General features: G+C 40.6%; 3 protein-coding genes across 3 annotated transcripts; all 3 read right to left on the bottom strand.

Annotated features, from left to right (window-relative positions):
• Nucleotides 1-670: 670 nt before the first annotated feature.
• On the bottom strand, nt 671-7,672 carry LOC145912063 (putative methyltransferase-like protein 24). Its single transcript, XM_082999485.1, has 6 exons — nt 7,540-7,672; nt 2,341-2,429; nt 1,594-1,798; nt 1,223-1,336; nt 1,043-1,137; nt 671-985 (listed from the first exon to the last, which is right to left on the bottom strand). The coding sequence occupies exons 1-6, from the start codon at nt 7,670-7,672 to the stop codon at nt 671-673; spliced, it is 951 nt and encodes a 316-aa protein (XP_082855611.1).
• A 1,702-nt stretch (nt 7,673-9,374) lies between these two features.
• On the bottom strand, nt 9,375-12,509 carry LOC145911238 (putative methyltransferase-like protein 24). Its single transcript, XM_082998515.1, has 7 exons — nt 12,406-12,509; nt 11,455-11,589; nt 11,029-11,117; nt 10,631-10,838; nt 10,116-10,229; nt 9,822-9,916; nt 9,375-9,767 (listed from the first exon to the last, which is right to left on the bottom strand). The coding sequence occupies exons 1-7, from the start codon at nt 12,497-12,499 to the stop codon at nt 9,453-9,455; spliced, it is 1,050 nt and encodes a 349-aa protein (XP_082854641.1). The 5' UTR covers nt 12,500-12,509; the 3' UTR covers nt 9,375-9,452.
• A 3,052-nt stretch (nt 12,510-15,561) lies between these two features.
• LOC145911172 (receptor-interacting serine/threonine-protein kinase 4-like) lies at nt 15,562-19,126 on the bottom strand. The gene is made up of 5 exons (XM_082998425.1): nt 18,706-19,126; nt 17,750-18,594; nt 17,653-17,685; nt 17,491-17,580; nt 15,562-17,142 (listed from the first exon to the last, which is right to left on the bottom strand). Exons 1-5 carry the CDS (start codon nt 18,885-18,887, stop codon nt 16,358-16,360), a joined length of 1,935 nt encoding a protein of 644 aa, XP_082854551.1. The 5' UTR covers nt 18,888-19,126; the 3' UTR covers nt 15,562-16,357.
• Between the last annotated feature and the right edge of the window lie 2,821 nt (nt 19,127-21,947).

Genomic DNA, 21,947 nt, shown 5'->3' with positions numbered 1-21,947 from the left:
CAAACACGCACATGGATAATCTAATTATAAAAGTAACTTCAAGTGAAGTATTGTACGTCACAAAAGTGTTTGTGGCAGATAGTTGCATAACAAACAAAAAATAGTACTAATAACGTTGCATACGTAGGTGTTTCATCTTTTTGAGTTTCTTTCTGTTTTAAAGAGCTGACCTTTCAATAAAAGTATTTGTTGAGTATCATTTTTAAAATTAAATCCAGGAATTTACCAAATCTTCCTTGTTGAAGGATGCTTCCTTCAGCGTAGCAATGCGACATTTTTATTCAATTTGCCTCTTGTAGAATAGATGAAAAAGCTTGATTGAATTACTTGGCACCTCTTATATTCTATCATTCTTTCTCACTTCCAAGATGACGCAGTATATGTAATGCTTGCAGATATTCTTTTATTGCAACAAAACATACGGCACAAGTCACTCAAACACGAATGTAGCCACAGTACAGAAATATAGTTAAACAACATACCCTTTCTTGCTAATCACCTTTGTAAGTAATATTTCAAAAATATGGTTTAATACCCGTTAGGGGTTAACCAAGCTGTAATTTAACCAACCCACGCCACTATTTTGTTAGATTTTTATTTCGCTATTGTTTTATTTCTGGTGTTACATTTGCGCTTTTTTGAAATGCCATCATCATTTCGTTAGATATTGTCATATTTGACATGGCTGAGGATCAAAATTAACGAACACCAACTCCCACAAAATCGCACCTCCGTTTTTAACAATTTTGCCCTTTTTGTCCATTTGGGAGTAATTGGGATCTTTTCTCACTATAATATCGTATCGTACGTTATCTGTGATCGCAAATGAACGATATTTGCGATCATTTAGCTGTAAAAACTGCCGGTAAAATAATCTGCAACGTTCCAGCCAACGGGGAACCATAATTGGTCCTGGCAGGTGGATTTCAAGCCCAAATTGCCTGACGCATTTGTACAAGCCTGTGTCAAGCAGCTCTTGCATGGTCTGCGTTGTAACAGACATGTCAAGGGATGTTAAGTTTGCAGCATAAACAAGAATCACCTCATGTTCAAATCCTCCACCGGTGGGATTGTCCGTGTCCACTTTCAAATAATCCAGATACCTTCCGTTATGTCCGAGCTCCTTAAGCAATGTACCTACAAGAAACGACTTCGGGGTTATTTAAACCAAACTACTAAGTTTGAACCAAAAGTTGTTAAATGTATTGAAATATTTTCATACGCAAAGTTCGCATTTTCCATCCTTTAAAACCGTGGTCGTTATCCTCAGAGCTGATACCAATTTTGTGAAACACGACTCCAGAATCTCGCTTTAATCCATCTTGAAGATTAATACCTGCGCATTGAGCAGTTTCATACGACCATGATCGGTTAAATTATAAATTTCTAAGATTTTTAGACCTGTGGTTCCCAAACTTTTTTCATCCGTTTGCCAACTATTTTCCACAAACTGGTGCGGTCATATAAAATCTTGGTGGTATGTTAATGTATTTTTGTTTCGCAAACCAAAATAGATCGGTAACTATTTATAGAAGGCCTAAGTAAAATGGATTTCTACAGGTTTAAGGAAGTCACATAAAACAACAACCTTACTTGGATCAAACGAGTGGACTTCACATCCCTTGTTGGCCATCGCATCGTCAAAACTAAAATCTCCTCCGATTCCAAATGAATAAACCAAACATCGGTCACCACCAGCAGTGTTTCCCTTCCAGAATTGTGGCGTTAGGCAAACCGGATACCCACCATCTCCGTCCAACCGACGTCCGCCATTCACTTCCACCTTCGGACACTGGAACTACAACAGGATTTAATCCCTTTTTTGCTTTGCGGTGCTTTTCTCTGAAGCATTTCAGAAAATACTAAATTAAATTCGGAACGTAGTGCTAAACAGTATAACTGACAAGTTGACATAATCGTTTGCAAAAAAACGTTTTTTAATGTAGGTTACGTATGTCGCTTTTATCGAACTATTGGAAAAACTAAAACATGTTAATGAGAGCTGCAGACAGGGTGTATACACGCACTGTTTCGACCTGTAAGGTCTCATCAGTGCAGCTGTTGATGTGGCACTGTGCTAGCTGGTAGACCTAGTTTGTTACCCAACATATCGACGATTGACCGAAAGGTACCACAAAGTGGAAATCTGTGTGCCTGCTAGTCTACCAGCTAGCACAGTGCCACATCAACAGCTGCACTGATGAGACCTTACAGGTCGAAACAGTGTGTGTATACACCCTGTCTGCAGCTCTCATTGATTATTATGGCTCTTTTGCGCATATAAAACATGTTATTTTCATGGATTGATAAATTCACACAGAGTGTGGGTGTGTAATGAACCTGTATTTTGTAAACGTAATTCCACAATCGTTCAAACTCCTCCTCCGGCGGGGAATCCCCCGGTGGTCCAAATTTTAGGTTAGCTATCGCTGTAATATAAACACAAAACATTATATATGGAGGATACTTATGTTACATGACGTTAAATATAGGTTAATCTGTGGTTATTAAGTATTACGGAAATCACAAGAAAAAGTCACAACTCATGATAATTTAATCATCTATAATTTCATAGATGAGAAAGAGATTGTATAATTTATAAGGTAATTGCAAGCCTAAAATATCAAACCGAAGCTTTGAAAGTCAGCACACCAACATGTACTTTGTAGTATCACTATTTTATACAAATTCTTTCTCTGATTGGCACTCTTTTGCAAAAGACTGACTTTTGTATTGTAAATGGTACACAAGCTTTCGCGAATTTCCTTCGCTTCGTCAGGTGTAAATAAACACAATGCGATACAAAAAAACAAGCGCAAGGCGGTCGAAGAAAAAAGGCACTGTAAATGATAAGCTGCCGTTAGTTGGCGTCGTCGTGTTGCTGCATTGTTCCTGCGGCATCGTCGTGTTGATAATGGCTCAGGAATCCCCAATCTCTGTTGAGCCCATCTTTGATGGCATTGAAGCGGTTAATGTGGTGTTGCTCGGCCATCTCCCTTGCTGATCTTGATTTCCCTTTAACTTTTTGCAAGACCATTACCCGCATGTCGTCGACGCTATGCTTAGGCTCGTTGAAGTGTGCCCCCACTGGCTTTTCAGTGTTGTTATGTCGGACATCGTTCTTATGGCCATTCATTCTCTTTCGCAGAGTTTGCCCTGTCTGTCCAATGTACAGAGCGCGGGGGCAGCGTGCACATGTTATTGCGTACACCACGTTCGTTGATTTGCAAGTGAATGATCCATTTGGTGTAAATTTGTTGCTTTTATTGTTGACGGTGATGTGGTTCTCCGGGTTGATCAATTTGCACAGAGTACACCTAGTGCTTTTACACGGACGAGTTCCCAACTGTTGTTTGGTTGCATTCAGTGCCGAGGCAGTTAAAAGTTTCTTAAGATTAGGAGGTTGCCGATAGGCTATTACTGGCAGGTGTGGAAAAATTTCACTTACTGCTTTGTCTTGTTGAAGAATTGGTTGCAGGTCTCTTGCGATCTTTTTGAGGCGACCAACCGAATAGTTGTAGGTGATTGCAAGTGGTATACGCGTTGGGTTCTTCCTTTGGTTGTTGTATTGTAGAAGACGTTCTCTTGGGATCTTTGCTGCTCTTTTCATTTCTTTATCTACCAAGCTAGCCCGGTAGCCATTCGCCAGAAATACCTCCCGCAAAGCACGTAAACGTGTGTTGCAGTCGTCGTAACGAGAACATATCCGTCTGTATCGCAGCGTTTGGGAATATATTATGGACCGATACACATGTCTGGGGTGGGAACTCGGAGGGTGTAGATACGTGCCTCGATCCGTCGGTTTATGATAGATAGAGGTGAAAAGTTCACCGTTTTGCAGTGCGACCGTTACATCCAGGAAGTGGACACATGTGGTAGACCACTCCACCGTGAATCGTATGTTCGGGTCCACTCGATTAAATTCTTGCACGAATAGCTGGAGGGGTCGTTCCCCCGCAGTCCAAATCAAGAAAACGTCATCGATAAACCGGTGGTATGTTTTTATCGATGACTCATATGGTTGTATGAAGCGTTCCTCCAAACTTGCCATAAAGATATTGGCGTATTGTGGTGCCAGGCGGGTACCCATTGCCGTACCTTTAATTTGGATATAATTGTTGCCGTCGAATTTGAAATTGTTGTGTTCCAGAATAAAACGGGTCAGTCGTAGGGCCGGTTTAGACCGGATATCTTCATCCGGGAGTGCTTCTTGTACAGCCTTCAGTCCACGCTCGTGGTCAATGTTGCTGTATAGCGATGTCACGTCCAACGTGACCAATAGAGCGTTGGAGGGAAGGTTTTTAATGGTTGACAAGCGCTTGATGAAATCTGTTGTGTCTTGAATGTAGCTTTTTGCTGATTGAGCGTGTGGCTTCAAAATTCTTTCGACGTATCCGGATATTTCCTCCGTGAGCGTTCCCAGGCCGCTTATAATTGGACGTCCTGGGTTGTTGGGTTTGTGCACCTTAGGTAGCAAGTAAAATACGCCTGGTGTCGGATCTTCAGGAACTAGAGACGCAGTGTCGTTCCTCACGCCTTCTGGAAACGATTTTATCAACTTCATGAGTTCCTTCCTGAACTTGTCGGTTGGGTCTGTTTCCAGCTTCTGGTAATATTCCACGTTGTCTAACTGACGGCAAGCTTCTTGCATGTAAGCTTCGGTGTCCATAACAACTATAGCGCCTCCCTTATCAGCAGGTTTGATAACGAGATTTTCACACTTCTTTAGTTGGTGGACAGCTACCGATTCTTCTCGTGATAAGTTCGGTCGATGGTCACGTTTATGGTTGAGAATTTCTGTCTCAACACGATTGCGAAAACAACTGATGTATAAATCCAGATTTGGGTTACGTCCTTCTGGAGGTGTCCACTCACAAAAGTGCGGCTTAGAGTTCACTTTGCCATTGTAGCTTTCCTGTGTGTTGGTTTCCTTGCCATGGAAATATTCTGCCAAGCGCATTCGGCGAAAGAACGCCTCTACATCTGCGCATACTTCAATTTTGTCTAGCTTTGTCGATGGACAAAAGTTGAGGCCTCTTCGCAGAAGCGATGTTTGACCACTGCTTAGGTTCTGCTAAGTTCTTATGGCTTAGCAGAACCTAAGCAGTGGTCAAACATCGCTTCTGCGAAGAGGCCTCAACTTTTGTCCATCGACAAAGCTAGACAAAATTGAAGTATGCGCAGATGTAGAGGCGTTCTTTCGCCGAATGCGCTTGGCAGAATATTTCCATGGCAAGGAAACCAACACACAGGAAAGCTACAATGGCAAAGTGAACTCTAAGCCGCACTTTTGTGAGTGGACACCTCCAGAAGGACGTAACCCAAATCTGGATTTATACATCAGTTGTTTTCGCAATCGTGTTGAGACAGAAATTCTCAACCATAAACGTGACCATCGACCGAACTTATCACGAGAAGAATCGGTAGCTGTCCACCAACTAAAGAAGTGTGAAAATCTCGTTATCAAACCTGCTGATAAGGGAGGCGCTATAGTTGTTATGGACACCGAAGCTTACATGCAAGAAGCTTGCCGTCAGTTAGACAACGTGGAATATTACCAGAAGCTGGAAACAGACCCAACCGACAAGTTCAGGAAGGAACTCATGAAGTTGATAAAATCGTTTCCAGAAGGCGTGAGGAACGACACTGCGTCTCTAGTTCCTGAAGATCCGACACCAGGCGTATTTTACTTGCTACCTAAGGTGCACAAACCCAACAACCCAGGACGTCCAATTATAAGCGGCCTGGGAACGCTCACGGAGGAAATATCCGGATACGTCGAAAGAATTTTGAAGCCACACGCTCAATCAGCAAAAAGCTACATTCAAGACACAACAGATTTCATCAAGCGCTTGTCAACCATTAAAAACCTTCCCTCCAACGCTCTATTGGTCACGTTGGACGTGACATCGCTATACAGCAACATTGACCACGAGCGTGGACTGAAGGCTGTACAAGAAGCACTCCCGGATGAAGATATCCGGTCTAAACCGGCCCTACGACTGACCCGTTTTATTCTGGAACACAACAATTTCAAATTCGACGGCAACAATTATATCCAAATTAAAGGTACGGCAATGGGTACCCGCCTGGCACCACAATACGCCAATATCTTTATGGCAAGTTTGGAGGAACGCTTCATACAACCATATGAGTCATCGATAAAAACATACCACCGGTTTATCGATGACGTTTTCTTGATTTGGACTGCGGGGGAACGACCCCTCCAGCTATTCGTGCAAGAATTTAATCGAGTGGACCCGAACATACGATTCACGGTGGAGTGGTCTACCACATGTGTCCACTTCCTGGATGTAACGGTCGCACTGCAAAACGGTGAACTTTTCACCTCTATCTATCATAAACCGACGGATCGAGGCACGTATCTACACCCTCCGAGTTCCCACCCCAGACATGTGTATCGGTCCATAATATATTCCCAAACGCTGCGATACAGACGGATATGTTCTCGTTACGACGACTGCAACACACGTTTACGTGCTTTGCGGGAGGTATTTCTGGCGAATGGCTACCGGGCTAGCTTGGTAGATAAAGAAATGAAAAGAGCAGCAAAGATCCCAAGAGAACGTCTTCTACAATACAACAACCAAAGGAAGAACCCAACGCGTATACCACTTGCAATCACCTACAACTATTCGGTTGGTCGCCTCAAAAAGATCGCAAGAGACCTGCAACCAATTCTTCAACAAGACAAAGCAGTAAGTGAAATTTTTCCACACCTGCCAGTAATAGCCTATCGGCAACCTCCTAATCTTAAGAAACTTTTAACTGCCTCGGCACTGAATGCAACCAAACAACAGTTGGGAACTCGTCCGTGTAAAAGCACTAGGTGTACTCTGTGCAAATTGATCAACCCGGAGAACCACATCACCGTCAACAATAAAAGCAACAAATTTACACCAAATGGATCATTCACTTGCAAATCAACGAACGTGGTGTACGCAATAACATGTGCACGCTGCCCCCGCGCTCTGTACATTGGACAGACAGGGCAAACTCTGCGAAAGAGAATGAATGGCCATAAGAACGATGTCCGACATAACAACACTGAAAAGCCAGTGGGGGCACACTTCAACGAGCCTAAGCATAGCGTCGACGACATGCGGGTAATGGTCTTGCAAAAAGTTAAAGGGAAATCAAGATCAGCAAGGGAGATGGCCGAGCAACACCACATTAACCGCTTCAATGCCATCAAAGATGGGCTCAACAGAGATTGGGGATTCCTGAGCCATTATCAACACGACGATGCCGCAGGAACGATGCAGCAACACGACGACGACAACTAACGGCAGCTTATCATTTACAGTGCCTTTTTTCTTCGACCGCCTTGCGCTTGTTTTTTTGTATCGCATTGTGTTTATTTACACCTGACGAAGCGAAGGAAATTCGCGAAAGCTTGTGTACCATTTACAATACAAAAGTCAGTCTTTTGCAAAAGAGTGCCAATCAGAGAAAGAATTTATCACATATAGACTGATACGGCAAGTTTAATATATTTTATACAAGCAAACGACTCACGTTGTATTATGGCTGAAAGATCTGTAATGGTATCATGCGCTGTTGCATTTGAGTTTGTATTTGAACTGATCTTTGGCTGGGTACAAGGGAGAACCTTTAACTTCGAAACGTGATTCGAAAGAAGTTTCCTCATCTCAACTAAAGAATAGCAATATTTTAATGAGTAAAACATATTATAATCGAAAATTGTGTTGCATGAATTATTGAGCTTCGTGCTGATTCCAGCCACTTTAAACCACGTAGACGCGGGCCAACGAGCTTGTGTTTACTAAACCCACTTGCACCAGAATCGAATATTTTTGCGACGTTATGAACGTCATGGCAAATCACTTATGTTCAACACGATACGGGCTTCCAAGCGCAGATAACATGTTGATACTTTTGTCTACGATATTGTTGCTGTTTCGCACAGAGTTTGAATATACAAGAACAGCTTGATGCTTAGCAGATGACTAACAGCCATCAATGGTTTAATGTTTAGCTACACGGTAAGCTTTGGGTAAAGAGAGAAAAGACACTTCCCTAAATCTTAAAGGTTTAGTTCAAAAAACCTGAAAGTAAAGAATTCATCAGTATGCAAATCATCGCCAATGATTGGCGAAATAAAAGTTTGATAATTTGGATCCGGCAGTTTGTTAACACCGATTCGTGTATTTTATCGGTAAGGCAAAAGTAGCTTATCATAAGTGGAACAAATAAACGTGGTCATTTATATAATATGGTATAACACGTCACGAAAAACCTTAATAACAAACAACAGAAAAAACGGAAGTCGGCGAGTATCACAGACTGTGGGTCCCAAAAACGAGTAATTTGCGAAATGTTTGTCCGTTTTTAGGACAAAAATGCTTTCCCAACTATCCGGTAAAATTAAGTGTATTATCCGGCCGGGTCCGGGTATTGAAAATTGGCCAATATCCGGCCGGGTTCGGGTACCCGGATCCGGCGCAAGACATCACTACTTTTAAACGCTGAATTTTGCGTGTTGTGTTCATCTACGAAAACATAACATATTCAACAGACAATCGCCAACAACCTGCACTTCAGCAGTTTAGTTGTGAAATTCAAACTACACAAATACAAATAAAAGCAATACTTGCTTGTTGTTTTGTGTTGCCAAAGAATAAACATGATCCCAAACAGAATTAACAATGATCCCAAGAAAAATCTTAATCTTGTTTTTTGCATTTGCATTTTCAATTTCCTATTTCTAACATGTCTATGAAAATATAATGCTGAAAAAATTGACAATTTTTGGGCCTTGGTAATTTCAACAGCATGCAGAAGCGTTAGAAGGCTTTGCCTGCTATCCAACGTCAAGAGTACAGGTCTACAGCAGTTCCAAGTTCCGCACCTTTTTCGTACCCTGACCAAACAGCGTTACGGAATGCCAAAACACAGTAACTCCCATTGCATTTAACCAAGTCACATCAACCAGTCAATTCAGACTTAAACAGCCACAAAAATGTGGCCCCAAGAATAATACCCAAGCAATTCCAAGTACAATATTGTACGTCATAAAGGTGTTTGTGACCACTTGTTGCGTAACAAACGAAAAACTAATCACTGTAAACAATTGTTTTATCAGTTTCTTTATTCAATAAAGTTTATTGCATTAATCGTATTTACTCGAAATAATTTTTGAAAAAAATGTGTTGCCAGCTATCAGGTTTTGCCATCACGTACCACAAATATGAAGGTAGGGATGTGAGTAAAGGTTACGAAAGGAAATACTGCAGGTTACCAGTTAAACGACAAATTTATTAAACAGCAATAAAATTATATAATCTTGTCGAATAGCATTACAAAATAATATATACCATATCGTTTTCATTTTCGACATTTTAGGTTGACAATCAATAACTTGTGAATTTTAAACATTTTAGCACAAAATGTGAACCAGTTTGTAGGTCTCATATTTGACATGGCTGAGGATCAAAATTAACGAATGCCAATTCCCACAAAATAGTACCACCAGATTTAACCATTTTGCCTTTTTTGTCTATTTGGGAGTAATTGGGATTTTTTCTCACTATTTTATCGTATCGTACATTGTCTGTGATGGCAAATGAGCGATATTTCCTTTCATTTAGGTGCGACAACTGACGGTAGAATAATCTGCAACGTTCCAACCAACGGGGATTCGTGATAGGCCCTGGTAAGTGGATTTCAAGCCCAAATTGCCTGACGCATTTGTACAAACCGGTGTCAAGCAGTTCTTGCATGGTCTGCAAAAGACATTGATAAGTCGTAAATTTTCAAGAAAAACTTAGTGGAATCACCTCATGTTCAAATCCTCCACCGTTGGGATTGTCCGTGTCCACTTTCAAATAATCCAGATACCTTCCGTTATGTCCGAGTTCCTTAAGCAATGTTCCTACAAACATCAGATTTAATACTTTTACAACCGAACTAGAAAAGTTTTAACCAAAATGTTTTTGAAAGTATTGAGATATTTTTGGGTACAAAATACTTATTGGAGTTTATTACTTTAAATATGAAAGCCAAAGCTATTATGCTGTTAATCATCTCAAGTTAAGTAGACGTTTCGTAAATGAACTGAAATATTTTCATACGCAAAGTTCGCATTTTCCATCCTTTAAAACCGTGGTCGTTATCCTCAGTGCTGATACCGATTTTGTGAAACACGACTCCAGAATCTCGCTTCAATCCGTCTTGAAGATTAATGCCTACATTGGAGTTTAGAAAATATCATTTTTATTTCTTTACTTATGAACTGTGTGGTTTCATTATGCCAACAAGTTTAGTAACATAAAATCTTGATAGGTTATAAATGTGTTAGCCTATATTCCTGAGACAAAAATAGTAAAGGACGATCAGCGCCAGATAATATTTATCAGTGTAGGCTATAATCTTTTTTAAAAGAAAATACAGACAATATCTGAGGGGAAATGCTTGTCACTGTAAGATCTTTTAAAAAATAAAGAGCAGACACTGGCGCTGATCGTCCTTTACTCCTTTGGAGTCTCAGGAATATAATATATTGATTCGTAAAGACAGATCCGCCGGTCACCGACCTGCACAGGCTGATGGCTAGTTTTATGTTTCTAAAAAATAACAATAATCTTACTTGGATCAAACGAGTGGACTTCGCATCCCTTGTTGGCCATCGCATCGTCAAAACTAAAATCTGCTCCAACTCCAAATGAATAAACCAAGCATCGGTCACCACCAGCAGTGTTTCCCTTCCAGAATTGTGGCGTAAGGCAAACCGGATACCCACCATCCCCATACATCCAATCACGTCCACCGTTAATTTCCACCTTCGGACACTGGAACTAATACAGTGGATTTGTTATACTTAGTTGTGGATTTTTGTATTGAAACATTTTGTCGCCATTATGTGAACTTGCATCACTACACAACACAGGGACTGAAACAACTTTTTCGAAAGCTTGCTGTGTACCGATGCATTTTTTGTCAGATATTGTGTGTTGGAGAAAAAAAGACAATTGATTTTGTATAAACCTGTAGTTTGTAAACGTAATTCCACAATCGTTCGAACTCCTCTTTCGGCGGGGAATCCCCCGGTGTTCCAAATTTTAAGTTGGCTTCAGCTGAAATCAACATAAATTTTCTGATTGAGCCGCAAGCACTTCGACACAAAGTAATTAAAAGACCTAAATCGATCAACATATTTGATTGCAAGGGCAACGTGTATTTTTTATCATTATAGTAATTTTGTTTCTGATATAGGCTAGATAATCCACACGAAAATCCCAACCTTAAAAACTATATGGTTTAACGCAGGTTGTTAAAACCTTCTGTGGAGTAAAAGCGATTGTTTTCTATAATCCATAAACACAAGCTTAAGTTTTGGAATGTCACATTTAAAATCAGGGTATCAATACGCACTTACACCATCGTATAGTAACGCCATCGTAACTAACTTACGTGGTACCACGGCTGGAAGGGTCCATATGGTGTCAAGTTTTGTTGGATTTGCACTCAAACTCACGTTTGAGATTGGCCTGTTGGGGAAAACCCTTATCTTGGACACGTAGGCAGAAAGAATATCTTTCATCTCAGCTAAAATAACACATTGATTATTAAACATTTTTTGACAGAAAATAATGTTGCGTTGGAGCTACGTGCTCATTTGAATTAAAAAGAACAAAATGATAGCTATGCTGACTTCGATCAGTTGCATGGTAGTCCTGGTAATAAATTTTTCATTTAAAAACCATTTTAAAGCCTTTAAATAATGCACTTGGTGGTTTGTAACCACGTTTACATGGCCAAGTCGAGTCGTAGATATAAGTCCAATAAATAGTCTTATGATGCCGTTCTACGTCACAATTATAAGCAAGAAATATAAAGCTTGTTGTTTGATGCCTTTGTTGCTGAACGGCACAAAGAGAAGTTTTGTGTAAACAGTAGGAGCTGGAACACGCGAGTCTAGGCAAGTAGCAGCTGTCACCCAGAGCACAGGCATACGGCAGTAAATTCAAAACGCCACAATACCATCAAGGTATTCAAGTACCGCTACATAAAGATTAAACATTAAATGAATTCTATGCTCTAATCGTGTTTTTTTTACCAAAACTTGTGTTGCCAAAGCTGTCAGCGCAATACAAAAACGTATGAGGAAACAAACGTATCGGGTGCGGAGACATAGAAGAAACGCATGACATTCAAGTTGGGGAAAATACCTGAGAAACCAAATAAAATAACTGTGTTTTCTTTGGACTCTTTCACAAAGAATAAAGTAATGAGACAAAAGGAGCTGCACGTTTCAACGAAAATATTTTTGTATTTTCTGCAAGGTACAAAACTATCTACGTCCTTTGGCCAACTGAGATAAGAGATACACAAAAAAACAAGCAAATAAAAAATGTAACTTACTTGTTTTGTTATATTGCCATACAACGAACATGATCCCGAGCAGCATTAACAACGAACCAAATATAAACCTAAAGTATTTTCTTATAAACTGCATTTCCCTTCTGCTTTCTGATTAGTGCGAAAAAGGGGTAAATAATTTATCATATAATGTTATAGGAAACTGTGGCGCATCCAGCCCGAAATTTTTGTGGGGGCCAAAGATTTGTTTGAGCGAATAAAAGTCAGTGGTTTGAAACACTGCCATGACGATATAAAGTATTTGACAATATTTTATATCTTACACACCTAAATATGTAAATCTTTAACTGGGCCATTTGCCCCTGGGTACGCCAATGACAATCCCTTGGCATTTTACTGACTTCTAACAAATTTGACAAAGTTTAACAAACAAATGTTCGCGGTTGTAACTGGTGTAGGGTCTTGGTGCTAAACCAGACCATCCTGCGATGCGGACACATTTGATTTCGACTAAGAAAAGACTTCTATTGAGTACCAGGATGTCCTGACTATCGTACGCTGACGTTTTTACTATAGCGCCATACCCATACCAAGTGACTGAATGCCTGTAAAACACAGAGGTTGATAAAATTTGTCTTACATCACTACGCCTTCCCTTTTACAAAGAGTCATGTGCTGGCAAAACCAGCGACGAGACGTCCGACAGCATCTCACGTACTGATTGGATAACGTTAAGTTTACAACCCGAGGTTTAGTAAACACTAGCGACGAGAAAATACAGTTAGTTTAATCATTAAAATCGATAAACGTACAACGCGTCTACCCCACGTTCAAATTTACCAGCTTCTCATCAAACAAGCGGATGGCTTAAACCAATTTGAACAGAACTGAACAGAACATAAAACTAGCCAGTGCAAGGTCATATCATGTTACGGCCTTACCGTGCCATTTTACTGCAAATTCCAGCGCCAGCATGTCATTGTGTATTGTGTCTATTTGGACATACACTGCACCATGTGCCGAAACTTTAAACCACATTTGCCACAATAAGTATTAATCCATTGACTTACACAGGAGATGATATTCTGACAACATTTGCAATTCTACTTAAAGTTAATGATTGTTTGCCAATTATAATTGGTATACCTCAACATACAACCTACTACAAGTTGCCAATTCAATAGAGATACAATAAACACTCCCACTGCTAATCATTGAAAATGTATCAGCAAGCTCCATATTCTGTGTTGCTCAAATTACTTGAAAACACATTGTAAAGATGTTTGAAAAGTCACAGCACCACACTAAATTGAAATAGCAATTCTATATGAATGCAGGCATCAACAACACTATAAAAACCATTCGAAATAAACCTTAAAATTTCCTTGTTTACCGCGGCAAAAATGACCAATGTTTCAAACATAATATGATGCTTGTTGAAGGTAATTTTACGTTCGTGTGGCTATAAAAATTAAGTGCCTGTCGGGACTACCGGGTTTTCGAACAGAATAGTGTCGCCTTCCTTAAAATGAAATTGCAATATTAAATATCAAAATGCAGTTTACGTTTAAAGAAAACATGTTTCGCTAAACAGCATCATCAGTTCCAATAAAAAAAAACGAAAAAATAAACGATTTTACCAACCATCGCGTGATACAATCCACCCTTGTGAACTTATAACTGCAGCCGCGGTGTTTTGCCACACTTCAGTAGGTCACTGCCATCGGTATTTAGAGTGACTCGGAGGTAGTTGGCACCAATAACAGCCTATATGTTCGGTCAGTTTTACCATTTTCCTTCATTAGCATTCACATTTATTTTACCGTTTTTTTTTTATAGAAGAACCGGTTATGCTTTTAGCGAGAAATGTTTTCTTTGAAATAAAACTACGTTTTGACACGGGGTCATTTCATGTCGACCATGATGTGTGTCCGCAATTAATCAACATAAAATAAAGCGCGTCGCAAAGACCCCACCAGTGTTTAAGTCATGTACGATAACGTAAAATTTTGCGACGTAAAACTTTGTTCAATATATGCCGGTTTGAGGCAAACTATGGACACTGTGTCTTGTCGGCCATTCATCTTTAAGACAAAAGTATCTGGCATGTTTTCGAATAAATTCATAGGCACAATGCAAAGGTGTTCGGTGTGCGTGGTTTCGAACAAAAAAAAGGGCAGTTGCACAATAGACCGTCCTCCCTGTCGCGAGAATGTCGGTGTCAGGTTGTCGGAGTCGGACGCAAGTCCTACATTGAATCTCTTAATTTTGACAAAAGCGACCTTAGACCGTGAGGTTCGGTCGAAGACGTGAAAATCTCGCCGGGCAATTGTAGTGTAGCACCGTACACAACTCTGCAGCAAAACACCCGATATTTTCCGGTACAGCTGATTTCATGCCGAGCAATACAATGAGAAGATGATCAAACCAATCGTTTATTGTTAAGCGGGCTTTTAACGCGGCTTGTACCTGACGGTGCCTTATCTCTACAATACCGTTGCAATGAGCGTGGTAGGACGTTGCTCGTTGTCGATGGACACCTAGTAACTTGTTAAGGTTGGCCCAGAATGTTAATTCAAACTGGCGTCTCCTGTTCGATATGATGGTTTGTGGGATTCCAAATCGCGAAACTCAAAAGAGCAAGACTGTGTGGTTGCATCTGTCATGATAGGATAGCTTCAGGCCATCGAGTAAACCGATGCACGTAAATGAATAGGTCCCTGAGAAATATGCAGAGGTCCGACGATGTCAACATGAATATTGGTAAACCTTCTTGTCGGCAGTGCTACATTTCAACTTGTCTGGAGAAAGGCGACGAGCTTTTACGTAAGCTGGAGGGCCTTTGGTAAGAATGTATATAGTGCTTAATGTCGTGTTTCAAGAAAGCATCATTGCACACCGCACTTTGCAAAGTTGGAAACTCCAGGAAAATGGTACATGAAATGTTACGGCTGCATGAATCGGCTGCATGACCTCGGCGATAACAAAATGCCATGAAAAAATTTCAACCAAACCTAAATTAAGGTTAATTTTTCGGGTGCCAAATGTTGCAATAGTACTTTTTGCTGCGACGAGCTTCAAGTTTGTTTGATAGCCATTGCGATCCATTCTATTTGCAGGAACAACACTCACTGTGGCACCAGAATTAAACAAATAGGTCTGACTAGATACTGTTATGAAACTATCCGAAGTTTCGAATTGAAGTCAGCGGATTTATTAGCAATATTGAAAAATCAATTTCGCCTGCACTCCTTAGTTTCTGCAAATACGATATTGCAAGTAAACACAGAAAGCTATACGGTAAAATAAATCAAAGAATGAAATAAAATAAACCTAAAACAGGAGAAAAAAAAAGTCCAGTACTATACACTGCAATGGAAGGCGTTGTGTCTTCAGTGGCGCTTAGATAAGATTGCCAAATGACATGACACGAAGCGCAACAACACCTGAAGCACTAACGTACGACGTAAACACAACAGTTACATAGAGGAGGTGGCGAAAACGACCAGAGGCTCAAGTCGTTCTTAGTTGCGACTGGTCTCGGCGTTTCCCTGGCGACTGCAAGGTGGAACGGATTTTCTTGCACCGTTTCCAAAACGTCTGTGGTACCACAAAGTAGGAAACGTTTGCTTTTATACGCTGCCGTGTTTTTTTTTCAACACGTTGATGTATGTTTGTCTACTTCTGCCAATGAAGGTTGTGGGTCAAGCAGGTCGATAATGTTGTCTGCTCTTTCGGCGAGTTCATTTCAATCCAAATCCAGCCTGACGAAAACAGTGCGTAGATTTGCTGAAAGTCTTTGCAAAAACAAATTCGCCGTAAATATGCTTATAGCTTCCACGTTACTAAGTAGATGTTCCAACTCGCGCAACTTTTGTGATAGTTTTCTGTCACCGAAACCGATGCTCGCTAATGTCCTTTCCATTAGTTTATCTTTTCTTTTGGAAGATTCTTCACAGTTCACTTCTATGGCGCTTTTTTTCTCATTTTTGGGTCAGTCTTCCTCTGTTTTGTTCTGATTTTGTGGCAACTTGGCCTTCACTTTGTCCCGAATCCTTTCTACGACCTGGTAATCGGTTAGTTTGGGATCAGCGTAATCTTCCGCCATTTTGTAGGCCACCAATGACTCATCGTAATAACGCACAGACTTTTCGGGTTCGTTTATTTTGTTGTACATCAGACCAATATTGTTCAAAAGATGTGCAAAAACCTTGTGTTTCCCTGCCGAAGTTCCAAAGTGTTCTCGCATTAAGTTTACACCAAGAAAGAGCGTTTTGTTCATTGCCCCGTAGTCTTCTATCAAATATTGAGTCCACTCAATATAATGAAAACACCAAGCCTGGCACAAGATGCTTTTCTCTTTACTCACATTTTCCATTTTTCTAATTTTGAGACGAATCCCGTCCATTATTGGAATAATCCAATCACAAATAAGAGCTTTAACGGTGATTTTTCCGTCGTTCTCTTTTTTGTCGTTGGCAACCAACACCTTATTTGTTTCCATGATCCCCCAAGCTCTACCTCGAACATCCCATACTTCCTCATCAGGATGAGTGGAGTTTGACACAAATTTGGACGAGACTTTATAGAACAGAATCGCCTCGAGGTAGTTGTTGCTTTCTCTGTGCTTTTCTGCTACCGCCCACAAATCATGGTGCATTTCGTTCGCTTTAAGAAACGCGGACAGTTGGAATTCGGTTTCCTGGGCTCTGGCGTATTCAGCGTTCCGGACGTGTGTTACATGCTGGTGTACAAGTTCAAGCATTTCGTTTTGAGGGTCTGAAATAATAAACAAAGTCAATAGCAACCTTACAACACATTAAGCTCTTAAAATGTACTGCTCAATTTGTGCCCCTGCGTGTTTCAGTGTGATTCATTTGTTGCGTTATACCTGATGAAGTCTCGCCGCATGGCAGACGAAACGTCGTAAAATACAGTACGTTTATGCCAGAAGAGCAGTACATTTTTAATTGCAATATGCCTGGCAGCAACAGGAATTTCATTAAGCTCTTGTCGTTGTGAGTTGACCATATAATCTTCGTAGTAGTGTTTGGAAATGGTTGTAGGTTTAATGTAACTGTGGTCGTCTATTAACCGTTAAAACGTTTTAGATCCAAGTGCACTTACCACCTCTTATCCACAGGCCAACCGTAATAGCAGCAACCACAGATAAAAGAAACAACAAATAGAGATTCCTTGTCCAAGATGAACTCCTTACTAAAAACAGCACAAGACAGAGTTGTTTGTTTGTCAATTCTCATACAATTCGTCAGCAAAACAACCACTTACTGTTTCCCATGACTCGGTCCAACAGTGTCGTTTCTGCAAGCATATATTAGTGTTACAGTCCCACTTAAAAATATGGCTGAACATAATTACGTCATACCTCCTCGGGGAAACCTTCCAAGACGTGCTGAAAACTGACTAAGTGGAGTAGTACAACTACGTCTATCCAGCTCCTTCCGCGGACCCATCGTTTGACGTGCTTTGGCAACCTCTTTCACTATTGTGGCTTCATCTTGAGTATCCAAGTAGCGTTGAAAGTTATCTCGCACTTCCAGCATTGGTGGCCGGTCGACAGGGTCATGTGACCAGCACCGTTGCATTTCATCACTCATTAGGCCTATGACCCATGTTTCTTGTTGGTTTAGATTTTCCATTACCTCTTGAATGCGGTTAAGGCTAGGACGTTGGCCACTTATAACAGCATCACATAACCCAGCCATTTCTTGATAGGGTTGATCGCGGACGGCAACCGTGTAGGTGATAATACCAAAACTGTATGTGTCATGTTCTTTTTTGGGCTTCATACCTCGATCAAGCAAGCGCTCGGGGGCTATGAATGCCTCTGTGCCGTGGTAATTTGTTGATTCTTCGCTTGCAGCGGTAGTTCCACTGGTATAGCGAACCATTCCTGCGCTGCCAAAGTCGCTAATCTTGCAATGCAAATCGATGGTAAGGAGCATGTTGTCGGGCTTTAGGTCCCCATGTACCAGACGTCTGCCGAGCAGGTTGTGGATGAATACCACGCCATTGGCACTTTCCGCCAAAATGCGAAGTCGTAGCAAAACCCCCACGTCCACGTCTTCTTTCGTGAGCAGTTGTCGAAGGTTTCCTCCCCTGTAATACTCCATGACCAAACCCATAGCGTAAGGCCACTTGGCGTATCCATAGACACTGACGATGTTGTCGTGTTTGGCTTTGTAAAGCAGTTCCATTTCCTGCTTTATTCTGCATTAAAACGGTTGCAACTTTAAACTCTATAGGACCCGGTGGATTTCCCAACACTAAGCTTTAACGGTAAATGTTAAAAAAAACTTTATTAATCCAGTGTCAACTTACAATTTTTCTATTTCCATTTTGTCTACATCTCCTCCAATAATATCCATACATTTTATCGCAACAAAGTCGTGTATTTCGTGATGACCCACAATCACCTGGCCGTAAGCGCCAGCACCAACTTCAAACGCTTGCAAGTCGAACTTAATACTTTCGGGGTCAAACGTGCGAAGCTGAGAGCTCATCTTGTTCACAGCATTACATCCATGTAACCATTATTTAACTGTTTAATGCTTATTCGCATCCACAATGAGGAGACAGCAGTCAAAATACACAATGGCCTAGCACGTGGTCTGACATTGAAAGATTCAAATGACATGCGTGGGCTCACATAAAATTTATCTAACTACACATACTGGTTATTATGCTATTTTAGCAGTCTTGTCGGCATAATAGAGATCGCACTGAGAAAACAAAACCGTCAAATTCAATTGACAACCCCTTCATATAACTGTACAGCACGCCTGACTTGCTTGCTTGACAGAGGAGAGCCTATACTGGAGCGACTGGCACTGCTAACCAACGTAACTCTCGGTCTACGCTTGCTGGTAGACCGAAACCTTTCGTGTCCCCAGAGTGTTTTGTTATTTCTCGTTCAACCGTGTGACCCACGCAGCTAACAGACGGGAAGCTGCGGAGAGCATTAAAGGTTACGTCGTAACCGGAACTTTGTGTTTATCTTCACAGACGAACAATAAATTTAACCATTTCCAAATGTCGTAAATTTCGCACATTTGTAAAGGTTCGGCAAGGTGAAGAAATATTATTTTGCATAGCGAAGATAAACGTTGTTTTCGCTTTCGGTTTTCTTTTGGCTAAATATACATTCTGCATTTGGAGAAATTACCCGGCAACAATGGTGTGATATCAATCGTTAGCATCGCATGCCTTTTGGAATTTGTAGATTAATTTCGTGTAGAAACTGAAAAATTCAGGATAGGGTGTTTGTATATACTGTATACCTGATTTAGGAGAAGTCTGTGTGTCGTATTGCTTTCAAATCGTTTATATATTTCATCACTTTAAATTAAATTTGTGCCTAAGATTCCACTAATACAAGAGAAGTACCTTACCAATTTAATGCTACTATGCTACGACTAAAGTTCCACCAAAAGTACAAATGTGCAACTGTTTTGTCCGACGTGTGAAACTGCTGCCTTGTGCGTAATTGCGTACGAGACACCGGCTTATAATTCAGATTGTTTGCGGTTTGCAAATGGTTGGCAGCGATTTCCTGTTGTCGGGCGTGTTAAGGTATTGGTATTGACGACGACGAAGTGCTAGTTGACGTTCCTTGATATTATCTCGTCTTCTCGTCACGCAAAACTTGTGTGCCAGCGCATTGTTTCGCAAACCGCATTGCTTTTCCTGTGTTACCATATTTACAGAAACATGTGAGGTAAATCAGAGTATAGCATGTTTCAGAGCTTTTCGGTCTTAAACGTAATAAGCCTTATATTAAGGAGTTGGAGTCAACTGCTTTGTTTGTTTGTTTGTACGCCATCTATTTTGTTACACATTATGGCAAACAGCGACAAGCAAGGTTTGGTTTGTATTTTATTTGTAAAATTGTATGCTTAAAATGTAATGTGAGGAAGTGGCCCAGAGTGCATTGCGGCGTCGTGAAGAGTTTTCCCCGTTTCGTACGGTAAAACTGCATTTGCAGCAGCAGTCAACTCCAAACAGGAAATATCTGACGCGCATTGACAACCATATAGTTCCGTACTTCCATTGACTTGTCAACGAGTCCCGAACAATAAGGTTCTTATTGCAATAAGCGTGGGCATAAGGTTAACTAAATCTGAAAATAATCTTAACTAGTTTTGTTTTCTGTTTTTTTTTTTGAGTCCGCGTGTAGTTGTGCTGGGACAGAAAGAGTGCGAGAAATGAAAAGGTTGAGGAACAGAATGATGAAAAAGAAGGTCAGCGAACTCTGTGAGAAATAGGTAAATGCCACCCTACACAAAATTATTGACTTACTGGAGAAACATGTATATTGATGTCTTTTCCGGCTTGTTGTAATCAGCTGTTGGCATTGTTCTCTCGTCTATAACGTAGTACTGGATGGTATATTTGGACAACACAGCGTATCTGCTTTATTATTTCTATTGCTTTACGCCAGGCGGGGTCCTAGGTAATGCGGATTCAAAATGTTTTAACCACCCGCAAAGCTGTACTTCACCTAGTAGAACGTTCGAATGCAAAACTGACGGAAGTAACGTTTTTCGGTCATTCTGCTTGTAAATAACTTTAAGTGCCTCAGAGATATTTAACAATTTTTCAAAAGCAGAAGCGATTGATGATTATTTGTTTCTGCTTAAAATCCTTCTGCCCCTTCTGGTAAACTAAGCAGACCTTTGCGAATGTTCTGGATAACGGTAATATTCAATTTTTCATTCGATTCAGCAAAACGGTGCATAACGTACACTTCAGGTGAAGTGATTGTTGCAGTTTTGAGTCACTGTTGGACACATTCTGGGACGCTAACGGATTGGGATCGATCTTGTGTAATGTAGGACACATTTAAGCGGTTAGTTTTGTGCTTAACTCGATCATAAACAGGATATTACTTAACACACGTTAGCAAAAGAAAAACATATACTTATTGAATCACCGAGGTCACCTTTCAGGGTTATGTATACACAATCAGTTAATTTGGTAGTTGCAAAGTGTGCAATAAATCATGCGATGGGTTTTGCAATACTTGTGCAATGCTGCAAACTGGGCATTGCGTCACAATATTCATGGTTTGTAATAGCCGGGTGTTGCCTGCTGAGCTGGGGCCCGTTTGAAGGGCCGGTTTCCCTTTTCGAGCGCATTTCAAACGCGTGCCACACAACTTCATGCACTTTCTAATAGAGAAGAGAGACAGAAAGAAAGAAAGAAAGAAAGAAAGAAAAAAAGGTGGAGACATGAAACTTCAAAAGAAATTTGTTTTTAGTTTTTACGTTGTAATGCTTCAATCAACTTCTGTTTTTTTAGCTCTTTGTTTATTTGTTGTAAAAACTTATGTCAAAGTCACCACGAATAAATATTTTGTTCACTGGAATTACTCAGGTAGCACAAGTCGGAAGAATAAAATACAATTTGTGACAGAGTATATTACTTTAATAGCAGTTAATCCGTTGAAAGGAATTTTCAGTTTTAAAGTTTGCTATATATGGAGGTGGGCGAAGTGATTTCAGATTGTTTAGCAAACAAACAGTGAAACACGTTGAATGATTGCGTGTGTGTCCTTCACTTTT

The sequence above is a fragment of the Ascidia mentula genome, chromosome 8 (genome assembly GCF_947561715.1).
Source record: "Ascidia mentula chromosome 8, kaAscMent1.1, whole genome shotgun sequence".
Taxonomy (NCBI): Eukaryota; Metazoa; Chordata; class Ascidiacea; order Phlebobranchia; family Ascidiidae; genus Ascidia; species Ascidia mentula.
Note: the sequence above shows the minus strand (reverse complement) of the source record. Positions and strands in the feature narration are given on the sequence as shown.

Coding starts and splice junctions, on each gene's coding strand:
- LOC145912063 (XM_082999485.1), bottom strand. CDS start 7,672: ATGAGGAAACTTCTTTCGAATCACGTTTCGAAGTTAAAGGTTCTCCCT. Junction 1,799..2,340: donor ATTACGTTTACAAAATACAG/GTTCATTACACA, acceptor ATCCTGTTGTAG/TTCCAGTGTCCGAAGGTGGA. Junction 1,337..1,593: donor AGTCCACTCGTTTGATCCAA/GTAAGGTTGTTG, acceptor CTCAATGCGCAG/GTATTAATCTTCAAGATGGA.
- LOC145911238 (XM_082998515.1), bottom strand. CDS start 12,499: ATGCAGTTTATAAGAAAATACTTTAGGTTTATATTTGGTTCGTTGTTA. Junction 11,118..11,454: donor CCTTCCAGCCGTGGTACCAC/GTAAGTTAGTTA, acceptor TGTTGATTTCAG/CTGAAGCCAACTTAAAATTT. Junction 9,768..9,821: donor GTGGAGGATTTGAACATGAG/GTGATTCCACTA, acceptor TGTCTTTTGCAG/ACCATGCAAGAACTGCTTGA.
- LOC145911172 (XM_082998425.1), bottom strand. CDS start 18,887: ATGAGCTCTCAGCTTCGCACGTTTGACCCCGAAAGTATTAAGTTCGAC. Junction 18,595..18,705: donor AAAATGGAAATAGAAAAATT/GTAAGTTGACAC, acceptor GTTTTAATGCAG/AATAAAGCAGGAAATGGAAC. Junction 17,143..17,490: donor TGGCCTGTGGATAAGAGGTG/GTAAGTGCACTT, acceptor TTATTATTTCAG/ACCCTCAAAACGAAATGCTT.